At 45.0% G+C, this 26,108-nt stretch overlaps 1 protein-coding gene across 2 annotated transcripts; it reads left to right on the plus strand.

Annotated features, from left to right (window-relative positions):
• The first annotated feature begins 180 nt into the window (after positions 1 to 180).
• Positions 181 to 23,024, plus strand: LOC129204153 (histone H3.3A). 2 transcript variants are annotated; one of them, XM_054819569.1, is made up of 6 exons: positions 181 to 952; positions 2,386 to 2,467; positions 12,088 to 12,250; positions 17,849 to 18,003; positions 19,536 to 19,689; positions 22,390 to 23,024. In XM_054819569.1, the coding sequence occupies exons 4-6, from the start codon at positions 17,876 to 17,878 to the stop codon at positions 22,516 to 22,518; spliced, it is 411 nt and encodes a 136-aa protein (XP_054675544.1). In that variant the 5' UTR covers positions 181 to 952; positions 2,386 to 2,467; positions 12,088 to 12,250; positions 17,849 to 17,875; the 3' UTR covers positions 22,519 to 23,024. The 2 variants fall into 2 exon arrangements, with proteins under 2 accessions (XP_054675544.1, XP_054675543.1); XM_054819568.1 differs by lacking the exons at positions 181 to 952; positions 2,386 to 2,467; positions 12,088 to 12,250 and adding an exon at positions 16,272 to 16,378.
• Positions 23,025 to 26,108: the final 3,084 nt, after the last annotated feature.

The raw sequence follows: 26,108 nt of genomic DNA on the forward strand, positions 1-26,108 counted from the left end.
TGTAAGGTTAACTGAGAATCCAGGTATTTTTAGCGGTCAGTCTTTGGGAATTAAAACACTGGAGCATGGTGCCCTTGCCTGTGAGGGAATAGGTCTGATCGTACCGTACAGAATCTTACACACGGTGTCCTCGTATCTTGTTTTAGGAAATGGCCCTGAGCACTGTTCGTGTGGAGTGTGCTGCTTGGAGAAATGTCCCTGTGTGCCAGCGGGAGTGATACCAGAAGCCATCCTGGAAAGCAGTTTCTGTGCTTTACCTTTTCTACACCAGAGAGCCCTATCATTCTAATTCAGGCCGCTATGTGCAGCCTACCAGGTTGTAAAGGGTTTTTACAGCCTGTCACATCAACTCTGCGAGGATGTAACAGCAGGCGAAATGGACTATGGCTCCAAACATGCTTGTCTGCTCTGCTGTTTTAGTAGTGGTGGCAGCAGCAGCATGAGAATGGAAATAAATACTCATATCGCCTCAGGCAGCTGGGAAGGGGCAATGCTGCCATTGAAAAGCACTGCAAGTGTAAGAACTGTAATGAAAATGTGCAGCTGTTAATTGTCCAATCAAATATGGTGCAAATTTCATGTGAGGACTTGCAGGATGATGGACTCTGTCCCTATGGCTACTTTGTCCTGCTACATGCATTTTAGCATGTGGATGGGAAGAGGCCCTGAACTCTGATATTTGGGCTAGATTTGGTTACATAGTGACATAAAATGTTTTTAAATCAGGGTGAAAGTTGAGCAGGAGGCCACACAGCTCTTCATGACATGTAGGAACTACCCATAAGCAGAAGACTGAAGAAATGGTTAAAAGAAAACACACACCTCTATCTCCAGGAAAGGACGCGTACAGAGGTACGATGGCGATCCAGGCAGTGTAACTATTACGTTCATTGATGGCTTCAAACCTCCTCCGCATCTTCATCGTAACTGTCCAGCTAGAGGATATTTGAAGGTAGGTCGCTCCCAGCTGTCTCTGGTGGGAACTGTTGCAAACACTAGCAAAGACATGGTTGGGCTGCCCCGCGATCTGCGGCACAATACACCTGTCACCTTATTTTCATTTCCAAACAATGACATTACCTGCAGTGTTTTTTGTTTAGTAGCAGCATGGGCAAGGATTGTTGCTTATGGTATAATCTGCGCACTTCAGCTCTGACCCCCCCCAGAGGGGGGCTACCCTGCTAAGGGGGCACCTGGCACACTGAAAATCCCCTGTTAGCAAATGAGATAGGAACTTAATGTCAGAGCCTGCAGCTAAATTCAGGCCTTAAGCATCAACACTGCTTTAAAAAGATGAGGTCTATGTCTGAGCTGCTTGGCTGTTCCGGAAAGTTTGGTGCTGTAGCTGTCCCACCCTTTTTGCTCGCGGAAGAGCCGTGCTCTTTGGCCGGACCTGTGTGAGCATGGATAGGTAGCTCTCATCCCTGACTGTCTGAAGTCTCTGTGGTAAAAAGGAGGAAGCTGGGAAACAAAGAGGCAGAGAGGTGATGTGACGTGACCCAGAAGTGGGAACTTCACACACAAATGTAAACAAATTAGTAATAATTTAATTAAGCAGATCTCCTCATGGGCTTGTCTTGGCCAGCTCACAAATCAAACTTCCCCCACCCTTTCTTACACTATATTAATTTTAGCTAAAATATTTTCGCGATGCATTTTGACCCAGCCTAGGCAATCCCTTGCTGTCTTTACTTTCTAGAACAAGTTGATATTTCTGAATTATGTGTCATGCTGCCACAGTGCGACCATTCCAACCTGATGTCTGTGTAGGTTTTGTGCTGGAGCAGGCCCAAAATCAGTACTGATTGTTTCATTTATAATCATATGCTGTATCTTTGGAATGCCACCTAATGTTGAATTCCACTAGATTTGGGGGTATTTTTATTCATATGCAGTATCTGATTGAAATTTAATTGGCAATATATGAGGTGTGCACATATACATATGCAGATGAATAAGTATTTTCTTAGATCTGTGGGATTTCAGTTGCATTCCGAGGGCATGATTCATTTCCTCCTCTGAAACTCTGGCTATTGGCGCTGAGGGCGTGGAGCTTGTCAGTACGGGCCAAATAGGCGGAGTTGTCCAGGAAAGAGTTGGGCCACAGGACTGTCCAGTGGATGTGCTGAATCAATGTAATTCATCACTTGTTTGATTCACGTCTTCTCTGAATGTTTTGAACTACTCTTATATCTGTGCTGATGAATTCCTGGCCCTACTGAGCATCGCCTGAATTATAATTTCCCAGTGAGGAGAAGCTTAGCTAAGACAGCTGCCATTGGAGGGAAAAGAGGACCGAAAATGAGGGCCCACTGCACCCCAAGAGAAGGTGTGCATCAATGACAGCTGTCATCCATAACTCTGACACCTGGATTCTGCCTGCAGATGCGTGCTAGAGCTGTCATACACCTGTGAGCATGAGAGCCGATGGCAGTGGAGTCATACACCATACATTGCCACCTTACAGGTAGTTTTGGGCTGTTCATTCCATGCTCTCTGTGGTTCTGGGTGGCTGTATCGTATTAGGTGACTTGCACGGATCCTTGCGCGTAGTCAGACTACAAGCAAGTGATATCTAATAGGCAGAGGAGTAGTTTTCTTCCAGCTTGGCCCTACAGCAGTGCTAGGTATATAGTCCCCATTCTCATGATTTATGCAATGCCGTTTAGCTAGTGCCACATTAATGTCAGTGGGCGAGTGTTCCTGTATCTCTTGTTCTTCATTAGGCTTCTATTCCTAGAATTCATCAAAAGTCTATTGCCTTGCTCCTCACAAAGAAAAGTCTAAATAAGTCAAAAAGGCTGTTATTATAATTTCCCATTTGAAATGTATTTTATTAAAATGTTATTCTCTTGATAAAACAATGATCAGTCTCTGATTCTGCAGTGGTGTTTCAGACTTAATTAATAAATCATGCTTGCCACTTTTCATTTAGAAAGGATTTTACAGACATAATTAATTAAACCTGACAGTATCCTTCTGGGATAAGTAAGTACTCTGACTTTTTAAATAGTGACACTCAGGCAAACTGGTTATGCTACCTTCTCAAGTCAGTGGAAGGACCAAGACTGGAATTTAAAACTTCCTGCCATCTTGACATAATTTAAGAGATGAGACTACCCATCCTTTTCTTATTTCATTCTGATATCCGTGTATGTGATGTCTGAGCTATTGGGTGTGGCTCTGTGGCCTATAATATGCAGTGTAGTAGACTATTTTCTGCCTAAAATCTATTACTCGATTTAACGTGGAGCAGGGTTTTTACAATATCTCTATCTGGAACCATCTGATGTGTAACTGTCATAATGCTGCTATTCATTCATTCATCCTTATTGTTTCCTCCAGCATATTCCATTTTAATAGTAGTAGCAGTGCTTTATAGTGCTTAGTAACGGTCTGTCAAGACCAAGATCATGTTATGCAAGACTGTACTGAGAGAAGGTGTAAGGTGCTCATTGGCCCTTAACTTCTAATCTGCACATGAAAGATGCCTCTGGGAGTGAAGAACACAAAACTAGTCGTTCACAAGGTACCCAGATTAACAAAGGATGGATCAAAAGTTGCTCTGATAGGAATTCAATGTTTCTCACTTCTAAAAGTGTTCCTAGACATAGGAGAGAGAGAAAGGATGAAAGATATCACTTAAAATATGAAACAGATGTGTATGTTCCTTTTAGAATATTGTAAGTGCACGGAGATATTAATAAAGGTAAATTTTGTCCACTGAAGCCACTTCAAGAATTTGAAAACATGTCTTTTAAGAGTGGGTTTTCTGTCTGGTAGACAGTTGGTCACATGCTATCATATATATGGAGACTGGCTCATCTGGATATATTTTCTTTTACAGTTTAATGGTATCCCAAAATGCAAGTTGCAGATAATAGATTTGCAAGACTTCAATGTGTTACACCTTTTCATATTATGTTTGCACAGAGGATCAGGATAGGATGAAAAGAAACCTTTGTGTGCGTATTCTCAGGACAATAATGAAGATGCTGTATGATACGAGGGAACTTTTTTTACTTCAGATACTATGACATCATACCATTTTACAAAAATGTAATTAACCGTAATGAATCTAAGTTGATATTTGCAAGTGCAGCTTCCTGCCAAATGTCAATAGTCATCTGCTTCAGCTTCTGTGTCATGAGCGCAATGGGTAGAGACAGTGTTAAGATACCTGATACTGGGTTGGGAGCAGGTGGGGGAGAAATACAAATGTTACATTACTTATATTACCTTTGTATTAATACAATGGTTCCTGTTAAATATACTTATTGTCTCACAGTGAATGCCTAGATATCAATCTCCTAACAAGTCTCTAGTGAATAACTGTATTTTATACACTTATTTTATTATAGCCCACAGTCGGCAATAATGCAGATACTTAGACATAATCAAGATTTAAAAATAGCTGTAAAACTGTTTTTGCCCTCACATTAGTCCCTTTGTTGTACTTAATATCTTTGTCTCCATCCTATTCAAGGATGTTTAAACTGTGAGTCCTTTCAGGGAAGGAACATGTACTGCGCTGCACATATATATATGTATTGAACTTGAGAAATTAAAATCCCTTTTTGTTTTGCTGTATCATCAACACAGCCAACCTTGTTAGTGTTAATAATAATTTAAAATTTGGCAGCAATCATTTGAGATGAATTGGCTAATTAGATGACCAGGTAATACTGTAGAAGTTAATACTTCAGATTCTAAGATTTCCCTAACCTTGTGTCTCCTTTGATTTGCAAGCCTTAGTGCTTAGATATAAGCTCCTTTCACATGTACATCCCTAATAGCATCAGCTATGTCCTGCACTTTTCTGATTAATTTTAACTGAATACAGCTGGAGAGCGGTGAATGGGTTAGTTGTAGTGTATAGTATATTTTATAGGAAAACAATACCAAAAATAGGTCTCTGCCTCTTTACTTTTGCTCTCCCTGTAATGAAGCTAACTGCTTTTAATTATAGCTTGCAGAGACACTGTGCTGAATTACTTAATCTCTGTGTAAGGACTGGATTCTAGTTCCCTCATTGGCATCTGAATGTTTGGCAACTTCGCAAAAATCCAAAGCTAAGAGTGAGCATACAGTACAAGATGTGTATTATGTAGGTGGTAGATATTATCTGTCAGACCCCTATGCCTTAAAGTTTTTAAGAAACAGCAGAGGGTGAACATGCCTTTGTAATGTGAGCTTTTCATACAATTGTGACACTGTTTGCAATAGTCTGAAGCTCCTAGACCAAAGTAAGTTATACTCTTCTTGAAATGATCAGCTGAAGGGAAAAAAAAAATAATCAGGTATCCTCTTTTATTTTTCACCTGACATGCAAGTTGATTTGGAAATGTTCCTTGCTAAAACTGAAGTTGCATTTCCAGTAGTTGGGAGGAGCTCCCAAATTACATTACCCCACCCTCATCTGCTTGCTTTCAGTTTACCTGGGGAGATTCTACAAAGAAACTGAAGGAGAAAAGGAGGACAGCAACAAAAGGGAGAGCACACAGGAGAGGTCTAAAAAGACAGAAGTTTAAAGCAGAGTGCCTCAAGCAGGTAAACCCTCATTTTGGGTTACGTTCAGCAGAGATAACACGTGGTTAGCAGTCTGTGGCACGTCGTGGGTGTTCGTAAATCCTGTTTAAAGCAGATCATGTCACTGATTCGTTTGTCCCTTGATAAAATGTTCTGAGTCAGATCCTCAGCTTGTGTAAATTTTCAAAGCTCTGTTGACTTGAGGGAGAAATGTCTGAAGTGAAGGATCGAGTCTGTAATGTAGAGAGGCCTCATTCTTTGGGTGCTGAGTTTGACATGGCTTCTTTTTGACTGGATCATTATAAGCCCCGCTTACATTCAGACAACATTCTTGTAATGTTTATCTCCTTGTGTAGAGAATGTTCTCCCTTAAAGAGGACCCTAAAGAGGACCATGAATAATAATGGATGCAGGGATTTCTCTTTAAAAGAAACCATAGAAATCATGTTTAGGGGAAAATGGATTTTTTTGTTTGTTTGTTTTATACAGGAACCTCAAGCTGGTGAATACTGACTTTATAACACTACACATGTGTGTAGCTTCTTGTTGGCTCGATATTGCAATGGTTTGCCATTTTGTTTATACAACATCTTTTCACACCCGTGCAATTGAAATTAAATTGTTAGTATGGTGTTTAAGGCATGTCACTGTCGTATTTTGGACTCCCTTCCAGTGTTTCTTCTAATCCTTTCCAAAATAGAGGTAATTATGTGTCATGTATGAGGAATTTGTAAGACAGCATACTATGCCCCTTGAGGATCTTTAAGTCATAAGTATGTGAGGCCTGGAAAAATCATGTCCTCACATGGTTATATTTGAATATTAGCAACATGACAGTGATACAGCTGTGCATTTGTTCCTTCGTGTTCCTGTCTGACTTGGGCTCTGGCCTAGAAGTGGTGTTGGTGTCAGAATATATCAGATTGCTTTTTTTTTCTCAAAGCAGGGCTATGAAGAAGTCTTGCTAGTGTGTGAAAGTCACAGTTGGAAAAATCTTGTTGATGCTAGGTTTTGGTTTGGGTTTTTTTTTTTTCCTCCCTGTTGTTCTTTTGTAGCAGGAAGTTAGAGGAACGATTTGTCAGGAGAAGCCTTCATGCCACTTGAACCATGTCTCACGTCCGCAGAACTGGGCATGGCACCCAAGTGTGTTCACTGTGTGGTTTGTGCGGGCAGCCCTTTACCCGTAAAGGCTCTAGAAGTCATCTTGTGGTTCTCATAACCAAGAATCTTAAATATTGCAGATGTGGTGTGGCCAATCTTCCTGACCCTCTGAGCCACATACCAAAATTTAGGACTGCCAGACAGCCACCTTCGTTCTTCAGTGAGCCAAGGGAGAAGGGCGCTGTGTGCTTTTGGCAGGTGGGAAATGACAGTGGCTCCCAGGAATGCTAGCTGTCCATTGTGGGTCAGGACTAGGCTGAAGGGTGTAACTTCAAGATGTAATGAAGTGTGTAATGTCGACTTCAGTAGCATCTGATAAATACTTCCTCTCACAGTGGGGATTTATCCTACATAAGCACAGCCTCTCTGTTGGATGTGGGACAGAGTGCCAGCATGGGAGCTGTGCTTGAAAACCTTGTAGCCCAGGGGAAACTGGCTGGCAACCTCTCCTGTATTCTTTGTTGTTGAGGTTTCAAGTGGTGCTGCTTCTCTGCCCCTTTCTTGAGATCCGTGCTCTGCAGTCCGTGTTAAACCCAGCTGATGTTCTCCACTTTAGTTGCCTAGATTGTGGCTTGTATTTTCACACCACTGGTACACTTCAAGTAGTAGTGCCAGGACTTAGCATGCAAAAATTGTAGCAAGTCCCCACGGAACATCAGATTTGCCAGAATCATGCAATGTTAGCACATGCTAAATTTGTGCATTCTCATTTACCTTCTGCTGCTTGTTTGTTTGTTTTGGTGGGTTTTGAGCTGCTAGGGGATCAAGCTTGTCTCTACAAGCACAACTGCCTGACACTTTCTTTAGAATTCCAAAACAAAAGATGAGATTTTGATGTTATCACCTGTCTGCAGGGATTTGGGGCTTTTACTAAAACTCCCCAAACCCACTGTAAAACTGAAGAGGGAATTTTGCCAGCAACTCACTAAGACATACAAGTCATATATGAAGAACTGGTGCTGTCTGGCAAATTCTTCCCATACACCAAGGATCACTGGACTCCTTTAAAGCACTGGGCCCCATGAAAGTGGCTCTGCAGTACCCACAAAGAGAGCGAGGCTTGGCAGGCACAGTTTGATCAAAAGGAACTACCTATTTCCACATCGTTCTTTTGCACCCTTGCTTCCGGTTCCCTTCTCTATCACAGATGTGTGGTCAGAGCGTGTTTGGGAGCCGGGAACTTCTAATTCTGGCTCTAACGTCGTCGTCTCCGTGATGTGAAAGCAAGTATATGTGTATTTTTGAAGGATTTTTTGAAAATAGCCTCTAATTGGGATGCCCACATTTGGGTATGTAGTCAAAAGCATACTAGGCCTGATTTTCAGAAGTGGTAAATACCTGTGAATCCTTTTATTCTCAGCTGGGATTGTAGATACTCAACAATGAGTAGTCAGGGCAAATTAGTTATTCCTTAGAAGGTTTGAACGTGAATTGTGTTACATTAGTTTCTAATGCTTAGAAACTAATGAGCAGCAGTAATATTAAGCACTATTCTTAACAGCAACTGCAGCTTTCACATTGAGATGCCTTATGAGATGCAAATTTGAGGAGGAGGAGAAATGAAGAAATATGATCTAAAAATGTGGTACAGTAAAGTATAGTCTACTGAATGTGTGACTTACAAAGAATGTTGGGAAAATAAGAAGCTTTCATTTCTTTAAAAACCTCTGCAGTCTCATAAGACTGAAAAGAACTTGATGTTCTTTGCTGTTGCTTTAAAATATACTGTCTGCCACTCCATCTTCTCTTTCCCTTTTCTGCTGTCTCTCAGGAGACTAGTTCTCCAGAAAGTGGGTTTTGAGATTTGGGAGTACTTGTTAAGAAAGATGGGCTATGGCAGAATACTTCACAGCTGTGTTAGGGTCAGACCTCAGAATACTATTTTCATTCCTGAGACCCTTCTTCAGCTGACTTTCACAAAGGAGGCTTCCGAAGCATCAATGCCATTTCAAGACAATCTTACCCGTGTGCTTTTACAAGGAAGATGCAGATCTATTTTGAAAATAACCAGCCTACAGAATATTGTTCCAAATAAATTATGATATTGGGCATCATACATGATATTTTGGTCTGCTGTTTGCTGTTGGAGCCTGAGTACAGTGGTCCATGCTGTTTGCATTGTACTAAAGTACGGCTGAGTTTCAGTCTGACTGCTATCCCCAGGGCCCTCATGAAGAAGAGATTCATATCTCATGAGATTACCCCAATGAGCAAAGAAATGAAATAAATAATATTACTCTTTTAGTTCTGTCAAGTATAGTAGCTCATAGAGCCTTTCAAGGCAGTGTCAGCATGGGCTAGATACTGCATCAGTGCATAAAAAGACATCCTTTACAAGAACAGCGCTGCAAAATGAGGCCAATGTGAGCCTAATGGGTGGTGGAAAACAGTTAGCCTTTTTTTTTCTCTCCCTAATGCAAGCCTGCAGGGGTTTATTTTCCAGTGTTTGTGAGTCTTGGGGCAAATCAGCTTGCTGAAATTCTTCTACAACAGGAGCTCTGAGTAAATCACTGAAGTAGTAGGGATCTTATTTGGGAACCAATTAGAGCTTGTGCTGGTTGTTTCTCCTTGGCAGCTTTAATGAATCTATCAACACAGAAGTACTAGGAAATAAAAGATTTTACAGTAGTCTCCATTAGGACGAAGCCCTCGGGCTATCCAGTTCCTTCCACAGTACAATACAATGCTTCAAAAAGATGGAAAAGTTTGTTCTGATAACTTAGTCATGTGTGAACAACCAGGAGAGCTAAAATGAGTTTAATAATTCTATCATACTGTAACTTTAGGAAGAAATACTCCCCAGAACGATTGCTCTTCCCTATACTGCAGAAAATCTTGCAAAAGCCCACTTGAAATCTGTCTGTCAATGCAAACTAACTCAAGCAGGTAAATTTCAAAATCTTGTATTATCATTACAGAGAATAAACTCTATTTTCTTTTTACTTGTCCACCAGTCCTTTCACCCAATGCCTTAGACATATTTTTATAATTAAATTTCACAGCACATCTCTGAAATATGTTATGACATTTGATCATATTTTATCTAAAAATCACAGATAATCCTTGCTGTGTCATAAAATTTCTAGTCTTTGGCAAGGCTGTACAATAACCTCACAATTATCATTGTACCCTATTCCCTATCTAGTACTAGGACTCAGTTTCTGTTTCAGTTAACCCTTTAATGCACTCCAAACTGATAGCATCTGCTTAAGAAAAATAGCATACTGCTGTCCTGAGAAATGGAAGAAGAAAAGGCACAAGCTTAGAGAAGTCAATCAGAACCTGAAGTTCTCTTGAGAAGAGGAGGTCTGTGACTGTGTAAACATGTAGTGCTATTTTTATTGTTATTGTATTTATCATCCCACACACTGAAACAAATGAGAATATAATTACCCAATATTAAGCACGAGTCATACAAAATGAAAACATAATATAAAATAGAGTATGGCTACCTATGTTTCTGTTTAGGATTTTTATAGTGTCAGTATAATAGGAACGCTGCTTTTTTTGGTCTAATATTTCAAATCCTGTTTCCACCTTAAGAAAGTGAACTGTTGTATAAAAGCCCTTCAAAGCTGATAAGAAAAAGTGGAGACTATGGTTACAGCTACAATGCATCTTAGGTACCTGAACTGTTCTTAGCTGTGTATCAGGCAATTAAAGATACTTCCAGTCTTTAAAATGCAATAGACTTTAGGTTTTTTTTAATAAAAAGGATATTAAAATATTAAACATTTAAAAGGCTGTTATAAACAAATAAGCAAACAAGACAGAAAAAGGAGTGGATCTTTGGGATATCATTATAGAATGCTCTTCAAGGTTTTTTGTGTGGCACTCTTTCCACCAGAAGAAACTCACTAGACCGTGGCAAAGAAAGAATTAGCGCTATTTTATGTAATGTTATTTACTCTTTGATGTTCTGTACGACCTCATTAGAAGGATGAGAGATGAGTTCTAGCAGTGCATGTATGTTAATAATAGGCAGTACAACTGAGATTATAATAAGAGAATCCTGGATGATACACAGGGAATTAGAGACAGGAGTCCATATGTAAAGGCAGTCATGTGCTCAGTGAAACCAGGCGCTTGGTAGATCTTTGTAGGAGAGGAACCACAAAGGTAGAGGCTGAGTCAAACTCATCAAGCCTCCTAAAAATTAGTGATAATCCAAAAAGAGAAGCAAAATCCGGGAGTCCTGAATCTTCTTCTCTGTGCTATTGAAAGCTTATTTTCACTCTCTTAGAACTTCGTCCTTGAAATTCCTTTTGGGAGAAACTTTTCATTAAAACAGTGTAAATTAAAAAAAAAGAAAAGGTTGGAGGGAAAAAACAAAACCAAAACAGATTTACTGCTCTTGGGTTATGAGACATTAGAAAAATGCAGTTTGTCTCCAAAATAGATTGTTCTGAATCCCTTGCACATATGTGATGCTCAAAGTGTGAAAAGAAGTACCTTTGACAGGAATGACAATTTGGCATTTTAAAGTAGCTGTCTCTTTTAAGCTTTCCTAAAGAACCCAGGAATTCCAAGAATTTTTTCATGTGGCACATGTAGTCCTTCTTTATTATTTAAACAGGGGGACTTTCCTTGAGGAATCAATCTTCAGGGAGAAACTTTAGCATGCGTGTAGATTTAAGAGTAGGTATCTTCCAAGTCGATGGAGCTTGCGAGGTGCTTTATAAGTAAACGTGTTTAAGAGCTTTCTTTAAACAGTGGGGCCATAACGTCTTAATATATGTGAAGTATTTCAGAAAACTGCAAAAGGCAAAATACACGATTAAAAGACCCAATGAAAACAGATGAAAGGGAGGAAAAAGCAGCGTCTACTACTATTACACAACTTATCTGTATTTCCAGTAGGTGCCAGTCTCGAAAGATAAGGGTACTATACAGCTGCTAGTTTTGGCTGGTGTACTTTTTGCCTCTATATTGGCAGAGAGTATAAATAATACAAATGATAGATATGTGCACTGTGTGGTATAGTAGGCAATTTGGCGTATCAAAGAACTATGCGTTACAATGGCTGCTGTTACAATACTATAACTTCTGTGCTGTACAAATTCATGACATAGAAAACTTCAAAACAAGAATAGAAAACTGTTTACACAGAGAAAAATATTGTAAATTATTTTTAGGTTTTAAATGACCTGTACTTTCCTTCGTAAGTGCCAATGATTCCTACCCCTAGTAACTTCCTAGTAAAAACACTGGGAATAGTGTATTTTCATCTTTTATGTAGATGATTATTTAGGAATACATTTAAACCTGCACCAACATGTACTGTTAACACAAAGTTAGGGTTACAAATGTTTTCATTCTGCATTTCATGCATCTTAAGAAGAAGATAGTTTGAAAACTTGCCAGCGTTTTGTACTTAGATTTTACTTTAATTTCCAGGAGAAGTTGTAACTGTACAGCAGCCACAGCCAGAACGTGGGTGACGGGCCAGCCAGGACTGGGTTGAGGATGAAGCAGCACTGGACTGGACTGTTAAGGATGGAGATTGGAATTGGCCAGGAGAGGCTGTCCAGCTTGGGAGCTGCAGAAGGAAACACAGCAGGTATGGGACTGGGACTGGCTGAAAAACTAAGGAGAGGTTTGACGTGGAAATCAAGAGGATGAAAGGTAGGGATAGGGTCAAGGAGAAAGGTGGTGAAAAATGAAACTGCCTGAGCAAATATATTGAATCAAGGAGGGTGTGTAGGGAATATAAAAGCATAAAATGGCCGGCAGGCTGGGAGCTGGAACAGGGAACAGAAGTGAGGACGCAGAGCTCGAGTGCAAAGGGTGGCTGGAGGTTCAATGAGTGAGAGAAGAGAGATGGAGCTGACAGAGAACAGGAAGGGAGAATTGGGTCTGGGAGGAGACACGTGGAAGTAGGAGTCGAGTGAGTGTTGTAGATAAATAAAGCTAGTCTTTTATACTCCTTCCCTCACTTGAAATGTCTGAGTAGCTTTTTGCATAAAAATGAATAACAACCACAACTTCCCCTGAGTAATAGGAGGGAACCTTTCTCTATTTGTTGAGTTGAAACTAGACAAAGTAATTTGGATTTTTAGTTTGTGCTTTGGGGGGGGGAGGGGTAGGAAAGAAGTATTTCTTCTTTGAGCAGAGACCATTTGGAGTTTGGTGGTAAACTGTGAATGTCTTTTGTAGTGGAAAACCTTTTTCAAATGTTTCTGAAAGATACCTGCAGTGTTGCTTAAAAACAATCATAGTCTGGGCTCACTCATTCTCCTTTGTCCGGATAACCTCAAAAAAGGCACGCTTCATCTGCTGCCCTCTGTTTTGCTCTGGGGCTTGAAATCTGTGCTGTTGCAAAGGGAAGCAGCTGCTGCAGTTGTTGGTAGATCTTCGTGCAGTCTGTGATGTCACTGGGGTTGATCTGTTAGCTCTTTGGCCAACAGAGCCAGCACCTCATACCAGCGTTTGAAGCTGGCTAGGAGCTATTTGGAAAGCTTGAACTTAAAGGGTTTGCTCCAAAGCAACAAATCTTTTTTTCAGTAACGATTTTGAAACAGTATTTTCAGCTTGATACAGTGAGTTGCAACTAATCCAGCCTAACAGGAAAACTGCCTGCCTTCCTCTGCCCAGAGTCTCCTGGGCGAGACAGAGAGGGTGTTTCCCAAAAAAGGTGAAGGTGAAAGAGAGTATTTTGGAAAATGTGTGCCACTTGAACAGCCAAAATGAGTATGAGCTGTGGAAATCTGCCTCTTTTTGCTGAACGAGGGCTGTGTACTTTCTGTGAAAGGTGCTAAAACCATGTTGGATAACTTCTGATTTGAATGCTCCTCTATCCAGTATCATTTGAATCTTCCTTGGCTCCAATCTGGACCAGCTGTTTTCCATCCTAATCTTATTTCCTGTAGCAATCTGGACACGTTTGCAGCAGCGGTGGTTACGCTGGGTGAGGATGAAGTACTGCAGTAGTCCTTGGCATGTTACTGTCGGTTAAACCGGTGGAATCTCATTAGGTTAGATTTCTTCACGGCCGCTTGCAGACACTGAAGGGTGGAAGATCCCTGTGGTCTGCAGAGATAAAGGCCTTCGGAAAGGAGGAGCAAACGCTTATCAGCGCTGCCAGTGAAAGAAGAACGTCTGGAGTCTCTTTCTGCAGTGTCCTGTTGGCGCACAAATAGCATTTGTGGCAAAGCTTAAAGGGCTGCCCCGGAGTCGGACCTGTTCCCATCGCCCTGGAAAAGCAGGTTTTTAATGGCACTCATCAGCAAGGATGAAACGAGGGTGCAAAAGTTGAAAATATTGGAATAGTTATTCCTTATCTGGGCTTTTGATCGGTTTCGGTGCAGGCAGTTGACAGCGCACCGTAGTGCTGCGGTTTACATCAGTCAGAACTGCTCGCGGTAGGGCGGGCAGCCGCGGTGGGGGCCTGGAGGAAGAGACACAGGCTTGCTCGGTCCCCTCTTTCCCGGAGGAAAACGGGGGCTTTCGCTCCGGGCTCCACGGCCGGACCGGGCTCTCCGCGGGGGAAGGGGCCGAGCCGCAGCACTGGGGACGGGACAGCCCCCGCGCCCCGCCCCCCCGCCGCTACGTCATGGAATTCCAAGGCGCTTCCGCCAATGGCGGCGCCGCGCCAGCAAACCGGGCGCTCGAGCCGGGCACGTTTAGGTGGCACCCACGCGTGTCAGCGTCAGCCCCGGGGCGGGGGGGAGGGCCGCGGCAGAGCGTTGCCCTGCTCCGGTTCGCCGCAGGTAAACTCAGGGCTCGGTCCCGCGTCGCCCGAGTCCCGCCGGGGAAGCCAGGGAGGGCGGCAGCCGGTGAGTGCGGCGGGGACAGCTCCTCGCCGCGGGAGAAGGACGTGGGGAGTAACCGGTGAAAGCACGGCTACTTCCTCTTTGCGTCCGAGCGTGTCCAGAGTTAAAGGTAACTGGGATAATTATTAATTCCTGGGCAGCTTCTCGCAGCCGGGAACTGGTGGAAGAGCCGGCTTTTAGCTTTTCCAGCTGCTCTTTATGGGATGCGTGCGTTATGTTGGGAATTTATGCCAATTTCAGTGCCCGGCTTTTAGCGTTCAGAGTATTTGCAAATGCTCCATTGTATAATACCGTACAGCTCTGAGTTCTCTTTCTGGCTGTCCAATAAGGTGCTGTTCTCTCATGAAATACTATCAATAGATAAATTACTCCACTAATTCTTCTGTAAGTATAACTAAAATCCTTTATGGTTTCTCTATCCTGACAGTCACCTCTCATAAACTCACCATAGGGTCAGAGGTGTGTGTCTGGTATGCCTACACCAGTCTGTGTAGTGCAGCCCGTTGCATTTATTCAAGTACCAAAGCAGCCTGTATCTATTTTAGCCAGGTGTTCTGCCCGCGATAACACTCTTTCCTTGTCGGGTTTGATTAGCCCCAAGCGAATTGCTCTGCTCACATGGCTAAACTGCTTCTGCTGCTGGAGTTGGCTTGGATGTCTCTACACAGAACTGCGTTGCATCATCATCATCATCCGTAATAAAGTTTTTGCAAATCAAATACAGCTCCTTCTTATTCCTCAATGACAGACAAGATGGTGGCACCACTTTACATGAGTACAGAATTTGACTCTGTAGTTGAAATGCAGTTAAGAAAATTGCAGGTGACTGTTCAGTCATATTAGAGTTTACTTTCCCATAGGGTGTTTGGCTTCTGATGTGAACAGAAAATAAAGTAAGAGTGAATTTTGTCATTAAAGAACATAGCAGCTGATACAACTGGGCGGGATCCATTGGCGATGACAGCACTGATACAGGGAATGAGACTCCTCTTCCTTCCCAAACCTCAGATTTTCCCTGTGAACCATTGCGTCTGCAGTTTGTTTCCGAGTCGGAAGTGACCCCGGCAGTCCTCTCCCGCTCTTATTTTGCGGAACGAGGAACATGGCACTTCCACAGCAGATCCTTGCCGGGTTAGCTCTGACAGCCCTGTTTACAGTGAGAATTATGGTGGTATTCTTTACAAAGCCAAACCCCTGACACCAGTAAGATGGACTCTGGGGGATGACAAGGTGCCTTGTACTTTGGTGGGGGTTAAGAGCTCGGCCTAGCTCCCTGTGCAGCGCTGGCTCACCTCCCAGCCGGGTGCTGGCGGCCCCATGCCCCGCTCCCCTGGGGCTTGTTTTCAGGCTGCCCGCTCTGCCTGCCGCCCTCCCGGCGGGTACGGCTGGCGAGGGACCGGACGCGCCGGCCCGCTGGGGGCTGCGGGGCTGCCGGCCGGGCGGGGTGGAAGGGCGAGGGCTGCCGGCCCGGGGCGCCGGGCTCGGCTGAGAGGAGGCCGCGGGCACCGCTCCGCTCCCCGCCCGGTGCCGTTGAGCGGCCGTTGGCCCCGCCGTGGCCTCGCGCGCCCCCGGCCCGCTGGGGAGGCGGGGGGACCGGGGGAGGGAATCCCCCTCGCGCGCGCGGCGTGTCTTTTGTGTTTGTACACACGGCGCCGAGGGAGGGGGCGGGGCCGAGGGCGGGGCCGCGCCTTCCCTCCATTGTGCTCCATTGGCGGGCGGGCGGGGTCTGGGCGGGGCGCGGCGGGCGGGGGCGGGGCCGAGCGGGGGGCCGGCCCTCCCGAGTCAGCCATCTTTCAATTGTGCTCCGAGCCGCCGCCGCCGCTAGCAGCAGCAGTCGCAGCTCCGGCTCCTCCTCGCGCCCGCCCGCCCGCCCGCCCTCCCTCCCGCACGGCAGCCGCGCTCACCCAGCGGACGGGGTAAGTCTGCCGCCGCGCCCGCCGCCCCCCGCGCCCCGCCACCCCCCGGCGGCGCCCCGCCGCCCTCCCCCGACCCTCCCCACAAACTTTTGGGGGGTCTCGGGAGGCGGTGGCAGCTCGGGTCCCCTTCCCCGCGCCGCCTTACCGGCGCAGCCGGAGCGGCTCCCTCCGCGGGTACCCCCCGGCTCCGCTTCGCGCGGTCGTTGCCCCCCTCTGCTCCCCTCGCCCCCGCTCCAAACCCCCACCAGCAGCCTCCCCAGCCCCTTAGCTGCCTCCTCAGCCCGACATTCCCCGGATCGGGGCTGGGAAGCGGCCGCAAAGAGGAGCCGCTCGCCAGCCCAGGGTAACTCTCCTGCCTTCCTTCCCCTGCTCCCCACAGTTGTTGCTCAGCTTCACCATCTTGTCTCTTTTCTCTGGTCACCGACCATATTTTTTTTCCTATTGCATAAAAAACAATAAAAAGGGAAAGAAATTCGCCAAAGGAACGACCCAAACCCAACGCAATTTTTTGGTTTTCGAGTGCAAACTTTTCCGCTGCCTCCCCCTTCATCTGCACCCACATGGTTTGGAGTTCCTTGCGATTTTTTGGCGTTATTTTTCGCAATTTATTTTTTCCTCCTTTGCAAAAGGACTAGGGCTGCATTTCGTGATTGTTTCCATTTTGTTCTGGGTCTGGGAGATGAGTTTGCCTGTGAGAGGCGCTTGGGAGCGAGGCGGCTTTGGGGAAGCAGTTACACAGAAAGAGAAAGACGGCACCCAAAAGCCAACCCCCCCCCCCCAAAAAAAAAAGTTTGTTGCTTTCTCGCACTTTATCCGGACCCTTTCCTTTTCGCACGATAAACGCCGATTCGCCTGCCGTTGCCGGTGGGTCCGGGAGCGCAGGCGGGCGGCGGCGAGGGCCGGGCTGCCCGGCGGAGGGCCGGCGGGGGCTGCTTCTCCGCTTTCACCCGCTCCGCAGTTTCGGAGGAGGTTTTTCGCCGGGTTGAAGCGGCGGGTCGGGTGCCAGCCCCCCGATGTTTGCCGGGCAGATATTTGCAAACACTTCGCAGGTGACGGGCAGCCGGCGGGGGGAGGCGACAGCCGCCTGTCCGCGCCTGCTTGGCGGGCGACTTGCTCGGCTTCAGCCGCCGCAGCCTCGCTATTGAATTCGTGGGCAAAAACCCTGTATTTTAATATTCCGCGATCGGCAGACGTTTAATTTCTTTTTTTTTTTTAAATCATTTTGGCGGTCGGAGGCGTTAGGCGGCCGCGGGCTCCGAGGCTAACGGCTCGCCCCGCCGTTCAGCGGCCACGGGCAGGGACGCCTTGCGCGGGGCGGCGGGGCGGGGGCCGGCCGGAGGTGCGGAGGGGAGACACGGCCGGACGCCCGCCCGCCTGCTGGGTGGGGGGGCAGGTGCCGGCGGGGCGTGCGCTGAGCGGGGCGGCCGGCCCTCCTCTCTCCCCCTCTCCCTCCCTCCCTCCCCCCGGCAGGTGTAAGGCAGCGACGTCGGCAGGAGCATGGCCCGTACCAAGCAGACCGCCCGCAAGTCCACCGGCGGCAAGGCGCCCCGCAAGCAGCTCGCCACCAAAGCCGCCCGCAAGAGCGCGCCCTCTACTGGCGGGGTGAAGAAGCCGCACCGCTACAGGTACGCAGCGCCGCGCAGAGGCGGCACCGGGCGCACCGCCCCCCCCCAAAACTCCCTCCTCCCCCCCCCCCCCCGCGTGGCCGGGGGGGGCGGGGCGGGGGGGGGCTTCCCCCCTCCGCGCTCACTCCGTGCCCGCCCGCCGGTCCCGCTCCCCCGCGGCGGAGCGCGGGTTTCGTCGTGTGTGTGTGTGTGTGTCCCCGCGAAAAAACCGCATAAATCCCCAGCGCGGGCATCGACCCGGTATTTACCATTAACCCCTTTCCGGGGGTTTCGGTACCGGCGCCTAAAAAAAAATCAACAACCTTCCCTACGGCGAACGCGACTCCACGATTTTATTTTAGTTATTTTTATATATATATATATATATATATATATATAAAATTTTTTTTTTTGCTTCTGGTTATTTAACTGCTGCAGCAAGGTTGTGCCGCCGCGAAGTTTATTGTTACCGGCGGATCTTCATTTACTTGTAGGGTTTGATCCGTCCCCGGCGCTGTTTCGGTTCCGGTGGCCGTGCAGGGGAGGCGATCTGCCGCGAGAGGGCGCGGCGTGCCCACGGATGCGTGGGGCCTCGCTCGTCCCAAATATAGACGTTTGTGCACGGGAGGATATAGGCTCGAATGAGCAGTAGATCTTTTTGACAATCCTCTAATAGTGATGGGTTGTTTGTTGGGTTTTTTGGGTTTTTTTAGTTTTGGTGTTTTTTTTCCACCCGGGGAAGTTCTTTGCTCGGTGCAGAATGGTAACGGTCATGCTTCAGCTTGGAGGATGATTTTGGGCTAGGCGTACGTATTCCTTGGGGGGGGAAAAAGTGGATTGGAAAGGAGAAGCAGATTTGAAATAGTAAACTTAATCTAAAAAGTCTGTTGCTGTAGGTGTGAGGTGGAATTAATAGCCCAGGAGAAAGGTAATAAAGCTGGAGCTGGAAAATACAAAGTTTCCACAGAAATAAGCATGGTATTAATTCCACAAGTACGTTGTTAATCTGAATTTGTAGTTCTGACACTGAAACTGACACAAGGAAATAGGCTGGGTAGTTTGTACTGCTAATATAATACAGAATATAAATTCTGTTAGTTCTGTGAATTTTCAGTGTCTTACGCCAGCAGGGAAGAAGAGCCAGATTCCCCTTAAAATTGAGTTTGCTTCTCAGGCTAATTGCTTGGAGAGTACCGACGGTACAGTGAGCTCGTGGCGGCGTCGGAGTTTGCCACGTCCGCGCTGAGATTTGTTAGCATCAGTTAGGGAACGCGCGCTGCCCACCTCTTCTCTTAGTGAAGTCAGGGCCTCGCATGCCTGCCCGTGGTGTCCCCGTTGAGGCCAGTGGAAGTTTGCGCAGATCGATGGTGAGAAAACAGCGACCCTTTGCCAGCGAAACTGGTTTTGTATTGGAAACGCCGGGGCTCTTCTAGTGAAAACAGCACGTGTACAGTGCTTAGTTTAGGTTATATGATGAACCCGTGTATTTAAGGTGATGTAGAGTCTATTTTGAATACTAATTCTTTTATTTATTTATTATTTAATTTTGAAAGGCCGGGTACCGTGGCTCTCCGTGAAATCAGGCGCTATCAAAAGTCTACCGAACTTCTGATCCGCAAACTTCCCTTCCAGCGTCTGGTGCGTGAAATTGCTCAGGACTTCAAAACAGATCTGCGCTTCCAGAGCGCTGCCATCGGTGCTTTGCAGGTGAGCCTCCCTGCGTCCGGGTGGCAGCCTGGGTGGGGGGGGTTCCCCGGGGGAAGGACACCCCCCCCCGCGCAGGGGTCAGTGCTGGGAGTGCCCCCCAAAAACCTGGAGACAATTGCAGGTGAGGGAGGGTCCCGCCTCCCGCTCCCCATTGGCCGGGCTGTTTCTAGGGTTAGCCCCAGCTCTGCCTGATTGGTGGGCTGCCGCGGTGGGCGTGGCCCCTCCCGGGAGGGGGCTGAGTGAGGTGGGGGATTGCCCCCCCCCCCCGCCCCCAGCCTGCCCTTGCTCACAGCGCATCTGGCGATGCCCCGCGGGTACCGCTGGCTGAAAGAACGCAGTGACAGGTCAGCAGCTCCTTACAGAGGCTATAAACATGGGTTGGGGGGGGGGGGGTTTGTTGTTGGTTTTGTTGTCATTGTTGGTTTGGGGTTTTTTTTATGTTGTGGGGTGGTGTGGTTTTGTTTTTTTTTTTTAATATCCCCACCCTGCAAGTAGTTGCACTTGACAGAACAGCGCATCTCATTAAGGCACTTTTCACATGACTCTGTTTCCTCTGCCCTCGAGCTTTGGTAGAGGCTTTGCTTTTGAAAGCCGTGCAGTCTGAGAGGAAGGTGTTGTCACGTAATAAAGCTTGTTCTAGTGCGTCCAAATGGAGGTCTTGATATCCTGAAATGCTCTTCAAAGAAAAACAGCTGGGTAGGGCGCATCTAAACGTGGTTAGGGAAGTAAGTGCTTTTGTACGATGTAGTTGATGCTAAGCATATTTTTTTTTTAGTATATTAGTTAAATAAGTTATTTAGAGTGTATTGAGGATGAAATTCCTGCATCTAAATTAGGTCCCCTCCAAGACTGTGTCCTCGTCACGGGAACATTTCCCTCTCGTGATAGAAATACGCTCCTGATTAAAGATAGGTCTTTACTGTTCTTTTAGCTGTTGAAAGATTGTTCCAGAACCTATCTGCAACTGTAGAATACCTGATACCCAGGAAAAATTGTCTTTCTGGTTAATGACTCCCACTTGATAAGGGCTAAAACATATGGTGCAAGATGCTATAAACTTGAGCACGTTTTTAGCTTCAAAAGGTGGCTGCGGGCATTTGCAAAGTTGCTGCTTTTGCTTTTAGTTGTCGTTCTGTCCTCACTGCTGTGAGTGAATGTGGTAGTTCCTAAATCCTGAGGTTTACCTATGTATCCTTTTATCAGCAACTGCTTATTAAAATTTAGTTGGTAGTTAATACTTATTTTCAGATGGCTGGTTTCGCATTAAGGAGTTGTTGGTATAGAACTTGTTCACGTACTATTCCTAGTGCTTTCTGCTTGCGTATTTGCAAAAAACCACTTTTAACCCCTTTAGTACCGTGTTGTTCGTGGCTTATTTGGTGAAGTGTCTTAACTTTTCACGTAGTGATTTAGCAAAACTGTGTTAGGGGAACTTTTGTAGCCATATCCTACTGGATATGGAATGGCTTACTAATACTGTAGTCCTCATCTGCTGTAGTAAATATTTTTCTTTCTTTGGATTAAATGCTCTATGTTTTTAGACAGGAACTTTGAACTTAGTAAGTTGATTTTGTGGTTCCTGGTAATGAAGTTGTTCACACAAGCTGTTTTCTTGCATGTATTCTAGAAAGGTGGACCTCAACCTCCTTTCTGTGAGTGACCCCCATCATTCCTGTGTGCTGTGCCCTGGTCTGCATGCTGGCCTGATGCTGGGATGCTGAGACGCTTCCTAGGAGATTGTTAGGTGTTAGGATTTTGTATCAACCCAAAGATGTATAAATGGTTACCGTTGCTGGGCTGGGCTTAATAAGCAGCTAACTTAACACGAGCCAGAAGCATGATTAGGTCCAACAGAACATCTGTCCAACCCAGAATCCTGTCTGCAGTGGTTCAGGAGCAGAAAACACTGTGGTCAGGCTTGTAGTTTTTCCAGGACAGGGCTTGTCCTTTGCCCTCCCAAGTGCTGACTCTGTGATTCTCACAGGTGTGAGGTGACAACCTCCCGTGATAGTGGGGGGCTGTGCTGTGTGCCCCAAATAGACCGGGGGTGCTTAGGCAGGAAGAAGGTATAGGGAGTAGGACAAGTGTCTGATGGCACTTCTCAGACTGCTGTCCCGTCAAGGAGTTCCTGAATCAAAGGAGGAGTTGTCTTAGATGTAATAATTCTCTATACAATTTTTCCTTGCTAATTTTTGACTTTTGAATTAAGATACCCCTTCAGTACCCTGTGGGAAGGAGCTGCGTTCCCGCACTGTGTGTGTGTGAAGGAATACGCGCTCCTCTTTTCCCTAGCACCTGCTGATTTCACTTGGTGCTCAATAGCTCTTACTCTGGAAGAGGCAGCGGAGAAGTCATTCAAATAGTGTAACCCAGTCTTTAAAAAGAGAAGTTCCTAAACAAACGAACCTTTTGATAAGATAACCCCTTATCTTGTGAGAGTCCTGTCAGAACATTGGTTCAGTTGTCTTCTGGAGGATGTCTTCACCAAATGGCAATAGAAGGCAACCTTGACATAGAATATTATTTGGTGGTTTATAAGCAAATGGAGGCTTTTATTTCTTGAGAATCTAACACTTTTGATGTTTACAAGTAATAAAGCTAGAAGCCTAAACTTAATGCCATGTTACATTGTACTTTGATTTATTATTATTTTTTTTCCTAGTGCTCAGAGACTGAAAATGCTCTTTTCTTCTTCACTAGGAGGCAAGTGAAGCCTACTTGGTTGGCCTGTTTGAAGATACCAACCTGTGTGCTATCCATGCCAAACGTGTCACAATCATGCCAAAAGATATCCAGCTAGCACGCCGCATACGTGGAGAGCGTGCCTAAACTTCACTAAGATGGGTTTGTCATTCTCGAAGCAAAATCTTCTTCCTGTTATTGGTAGTAATGAACGTTAGATATTTTTTCCATGGGGTTAAAAGGTACCTAAGTATATGGTTGCAAATGGAAAAATAGGGGACAGAATTGGGTATTGGCAAGTTTTTTTCCATTTTCATTTGTGTGTGGATTTTTAATATAAACGAGGGGACATAAAACATCAATGTGGTCAAAAAAATGTTTCAGTGAACAAGTTTCAACAAGTCAACTTTATAAAAATATAAATAAACCTGTCAAATTTTTCTGGACAATGCCAGCATTTGGATTTTTTTAAACAAGTAAATTTCTTATCAATGGCAACTAAATGGTGTTTGTAGCATTTTTATCATACAGTAGATTCCATCCATTCACTATACTTTTCTAACTGAGTTGTCCTACATGCAAGTACATGTTTTTAATGTTGTCTGTCTTCTGTGCTGTTCCTGTAAGTTTGCTATTAAAATACATTAAATGATGCCTGCTTTTAGTCTTGATTTTTAAATATTACATGTGGGTTATGTTTGATTAAAAAATCATCAGCCTTCCCTTCCCTTTTTCTCTTCAATGCATGACCTGAATACTTACAGTAGCAAATCTAGGAAACAAACACTGGGGATAACTACCTTGGCTGAAGTAGTGTATATGTGAGGGGTTTTTAAGAGTCTAAAATTTCTGTCCACTCCACGTGAAAGCAAGTTCGGTGAGTACGTTACCGGGTAGAGTCTGGAGCTGGACCAAGCTCTCTTAACTAAGCATGGTGCTGTTCAGGTTCCTTTCTTACTCAACTTAATGCTGAACTTGGGAGCGTTCCTGATTTTCATTGTTAGTACGGTATAAGTGGTGGGGCATGGTGGTTTGGGGTGGGTTTTTGGTGTGTTTGGGGTTTGGTTTTTTGCCTTTTTTCTTTTTTAACCCCTTTTGCACTCTTTATCTAGTTTCCTGGTTTGTAGGTGTTCCCTTTTCGGTTGACTACCTTTCTGTTTCAGTCACACCCCTAGCGTGTTTGAGAGCGTAGTCCACCTGTGATTAGTTTCAGTTTGTACACTCCAGTCAAAAAGACACTTTTGTACCATTTTTTTGTTAGTTACAATACTTCATGGAAGGTGTACTTAGACAGGAGCACACATTTGAAAGTTAATATTTTATTTCATTTTTTATATTCCCCCTCTCAACTGCCGATGAAAGTTTCTGTGAAGAAATTTACTGCTGAAATGATATTCTATAAAAACTTTAAATTTTCACCTGAAACTTGGTTAAGGATTCTGATGGACCAGTCTGGAAATGACTTATGTGGTGTACTTTTTGATAACTTTTGCAGATCATGAAATGAGTTATGGAGAAGAAAATATGCAGGCAGCGAACAGATTTCACCTCTATGCTAAGACCCCTACAGAGCTTATTTGCTCCTAACTTCTTTCGAGAGGTTCTGAGTGAGCTCTAAACACATGAGTGAATTTGTCTGAAGATTTCCAAAGAGGATTAATAGAGATGTATTATCTGCTTTGGTATCTTGAACAGAGAGCCAAAAATTACAGAATAAATCACATTATTCATAACTTGCTCAGCTCTAGTAATGAATGCTGTCTGCCAGGGTTGTGCAGAGTAAAGTCTTTTTAAATGGAGTAGCTTGTCACAGTGAAAACTAATGCTAGACAAAATGTGATCACGTCCTTTTGATGCCAGTCATTTCATAGGTATCGACTAAAAATTAAGGAAGACTTGTCTTGGAGCATCCCGAACTACAGAAATACAAAAGGTGAGCAACTAAGGCTTAGCTGATTGGAGGTGTCATTTCTGTCTACTTGGTAACAGCCCTGTTAAAGTTGCTGTAAATGCATTTCAGTATAATTAACTACTTGTTTTGCCCTGTACTTCAGAATTCTGTTTCACGCATCAGTCAACAGTGCTGTAACCACCTACACAAAAAGGTAATTAGGCTGATTTTTTTAAGTGTTTTTTTTTTTTTTTTTTTTTAAATAACCTGGAACTGAAGTATTGATAAAGGAACTTTATTTGTTCTTTCTTGGGTATATTAGAAAACCAAAGTAGAGATTTTGGTACTCAAATGTGATACTAAGTTCTTTTTCTTCAAAGAGGATTGGGGTGAGGAATACCATGACCGTGCGGTTAAACCGTTCAAGGCAGAAGAATTCGTACCAGGAGGCGAAGGGCTCGGGGGTCTGTGCAGTTGACGACATTGAAGCGCGTAGTGCTGCACCTACACCTGAGGGGTAAACCATTGCCTCTCTGAGAGCGTCCGTTGTGATGGCTGTGGTCCCGGAGACGCCGCGTGACTCCTGTTAGTGATGAGCTGTCTATGACTGTATTGATAGAGTGCCGTCTTGGTTTTATTCCCGAGGAATCTTACGGCACCACCTCTCTGCTCCTCATTCGGTTTTTCAAGTGTGATAGATTTTCATTAACAGACACACTGTATTCTGAGCAAATTACTTGATCTCCAGCTTTCTCACCCCCTGCCTCGAGTACGCTGCATTTTTGACTTTAATGTGCAGCAGCATGAAAATAAAAGCAATTTAATCAACGACTTTCAATGAGAACTGCTTTTTTTACATTAATACTTTGCCAGAATGGTCAGGTGTCGGTCCAATTTTGGATGGATCTTCTGGTTGATGCTGTTTAATGTTAATAGAGGAAGGGGAGGAGAAAAGGTGACATTGCTTTTTTTTTTTTGTTAATGCTGAGAGTTTAGTTCTTTGGGGTTATATTTTTCCAGCAGATTTTAGAAGCTAGCCGTCTAAGTATTGTTGACATAACTCCTGCAGAGTTGACAGTTCGCATGTACCTGGGAGAGTCTCAAAGACGAAAGAGCAAACCGAAAAGCGTTTGGAGTGAGCGATAGCTGCTGGCGGCCCCGCTAGCTGCCTGCGCGTGCAGGTTTGGGCATCGCCTGGAAAGAAATAGTCCAAAGTCTACAGGCTTGGGATTAAATAGGTGTTGCAGCTTGTCGTCCTGCTCCGCGTTGCCGGGGCTGCTGACAGGTGGGAAATGGGTCGTGGGGGAGTTAGCTGACCTGCGCGGTGATAATCCACCGGAAGAGTTTATTGCTCTTGGGTCTCCTAAGTGTTCTTTTGATAAAACGGGGGGGTGGTCCTCTCGGAAATGTCTATGCCTGCTTGTTGGGTGAGAGAATTTTTGAGGAAACTATTGGCAAACAAAATATGAATAGATCCAAAATAACTTAAGGGAGGTTTTTTGTGATTTGTTTGTTTTTCAGAGAAGCACGCTTTTCCTCAGCCAGTTTTGCAAGCACCGTTTAAAGTCTTCCAAGATTCTTAGTGTCCACAGTTGCCTTGTGTCAAAGAAATTGTATATTCAAAAATGTAAATTCTTATTCATTTGTGGTGTTTGGGAGCTGCGGGGAAACCATCAAACTTGAATGTGGGCTAATTTAATAGTGAGAGAAAAAAAAAATCTGCCTAAGTCTCCCATGCTGTGTTATCAGAAAAAAAATTAATACAGTTTACATGCAAGAGAGATTTAATACTGATTTAAAGCGTTCTCATTCTATGGAAGAAGTGGCTTTGGGTTCCTCTTTCACA

This window comes from Grus americana, chromosome 3 (genome assembly GCF_028858705.1).
Source record: "Grus americana isolate bGruAme1 chromosome 3, bGruAme1.mat, whole genome shotgun sequence".
NCBI classification, from domain to species: Eukaryota; Metazoa; Chordata; class Aves; order Gruiformes; family Gruidae; genus Grus; species Grus americana.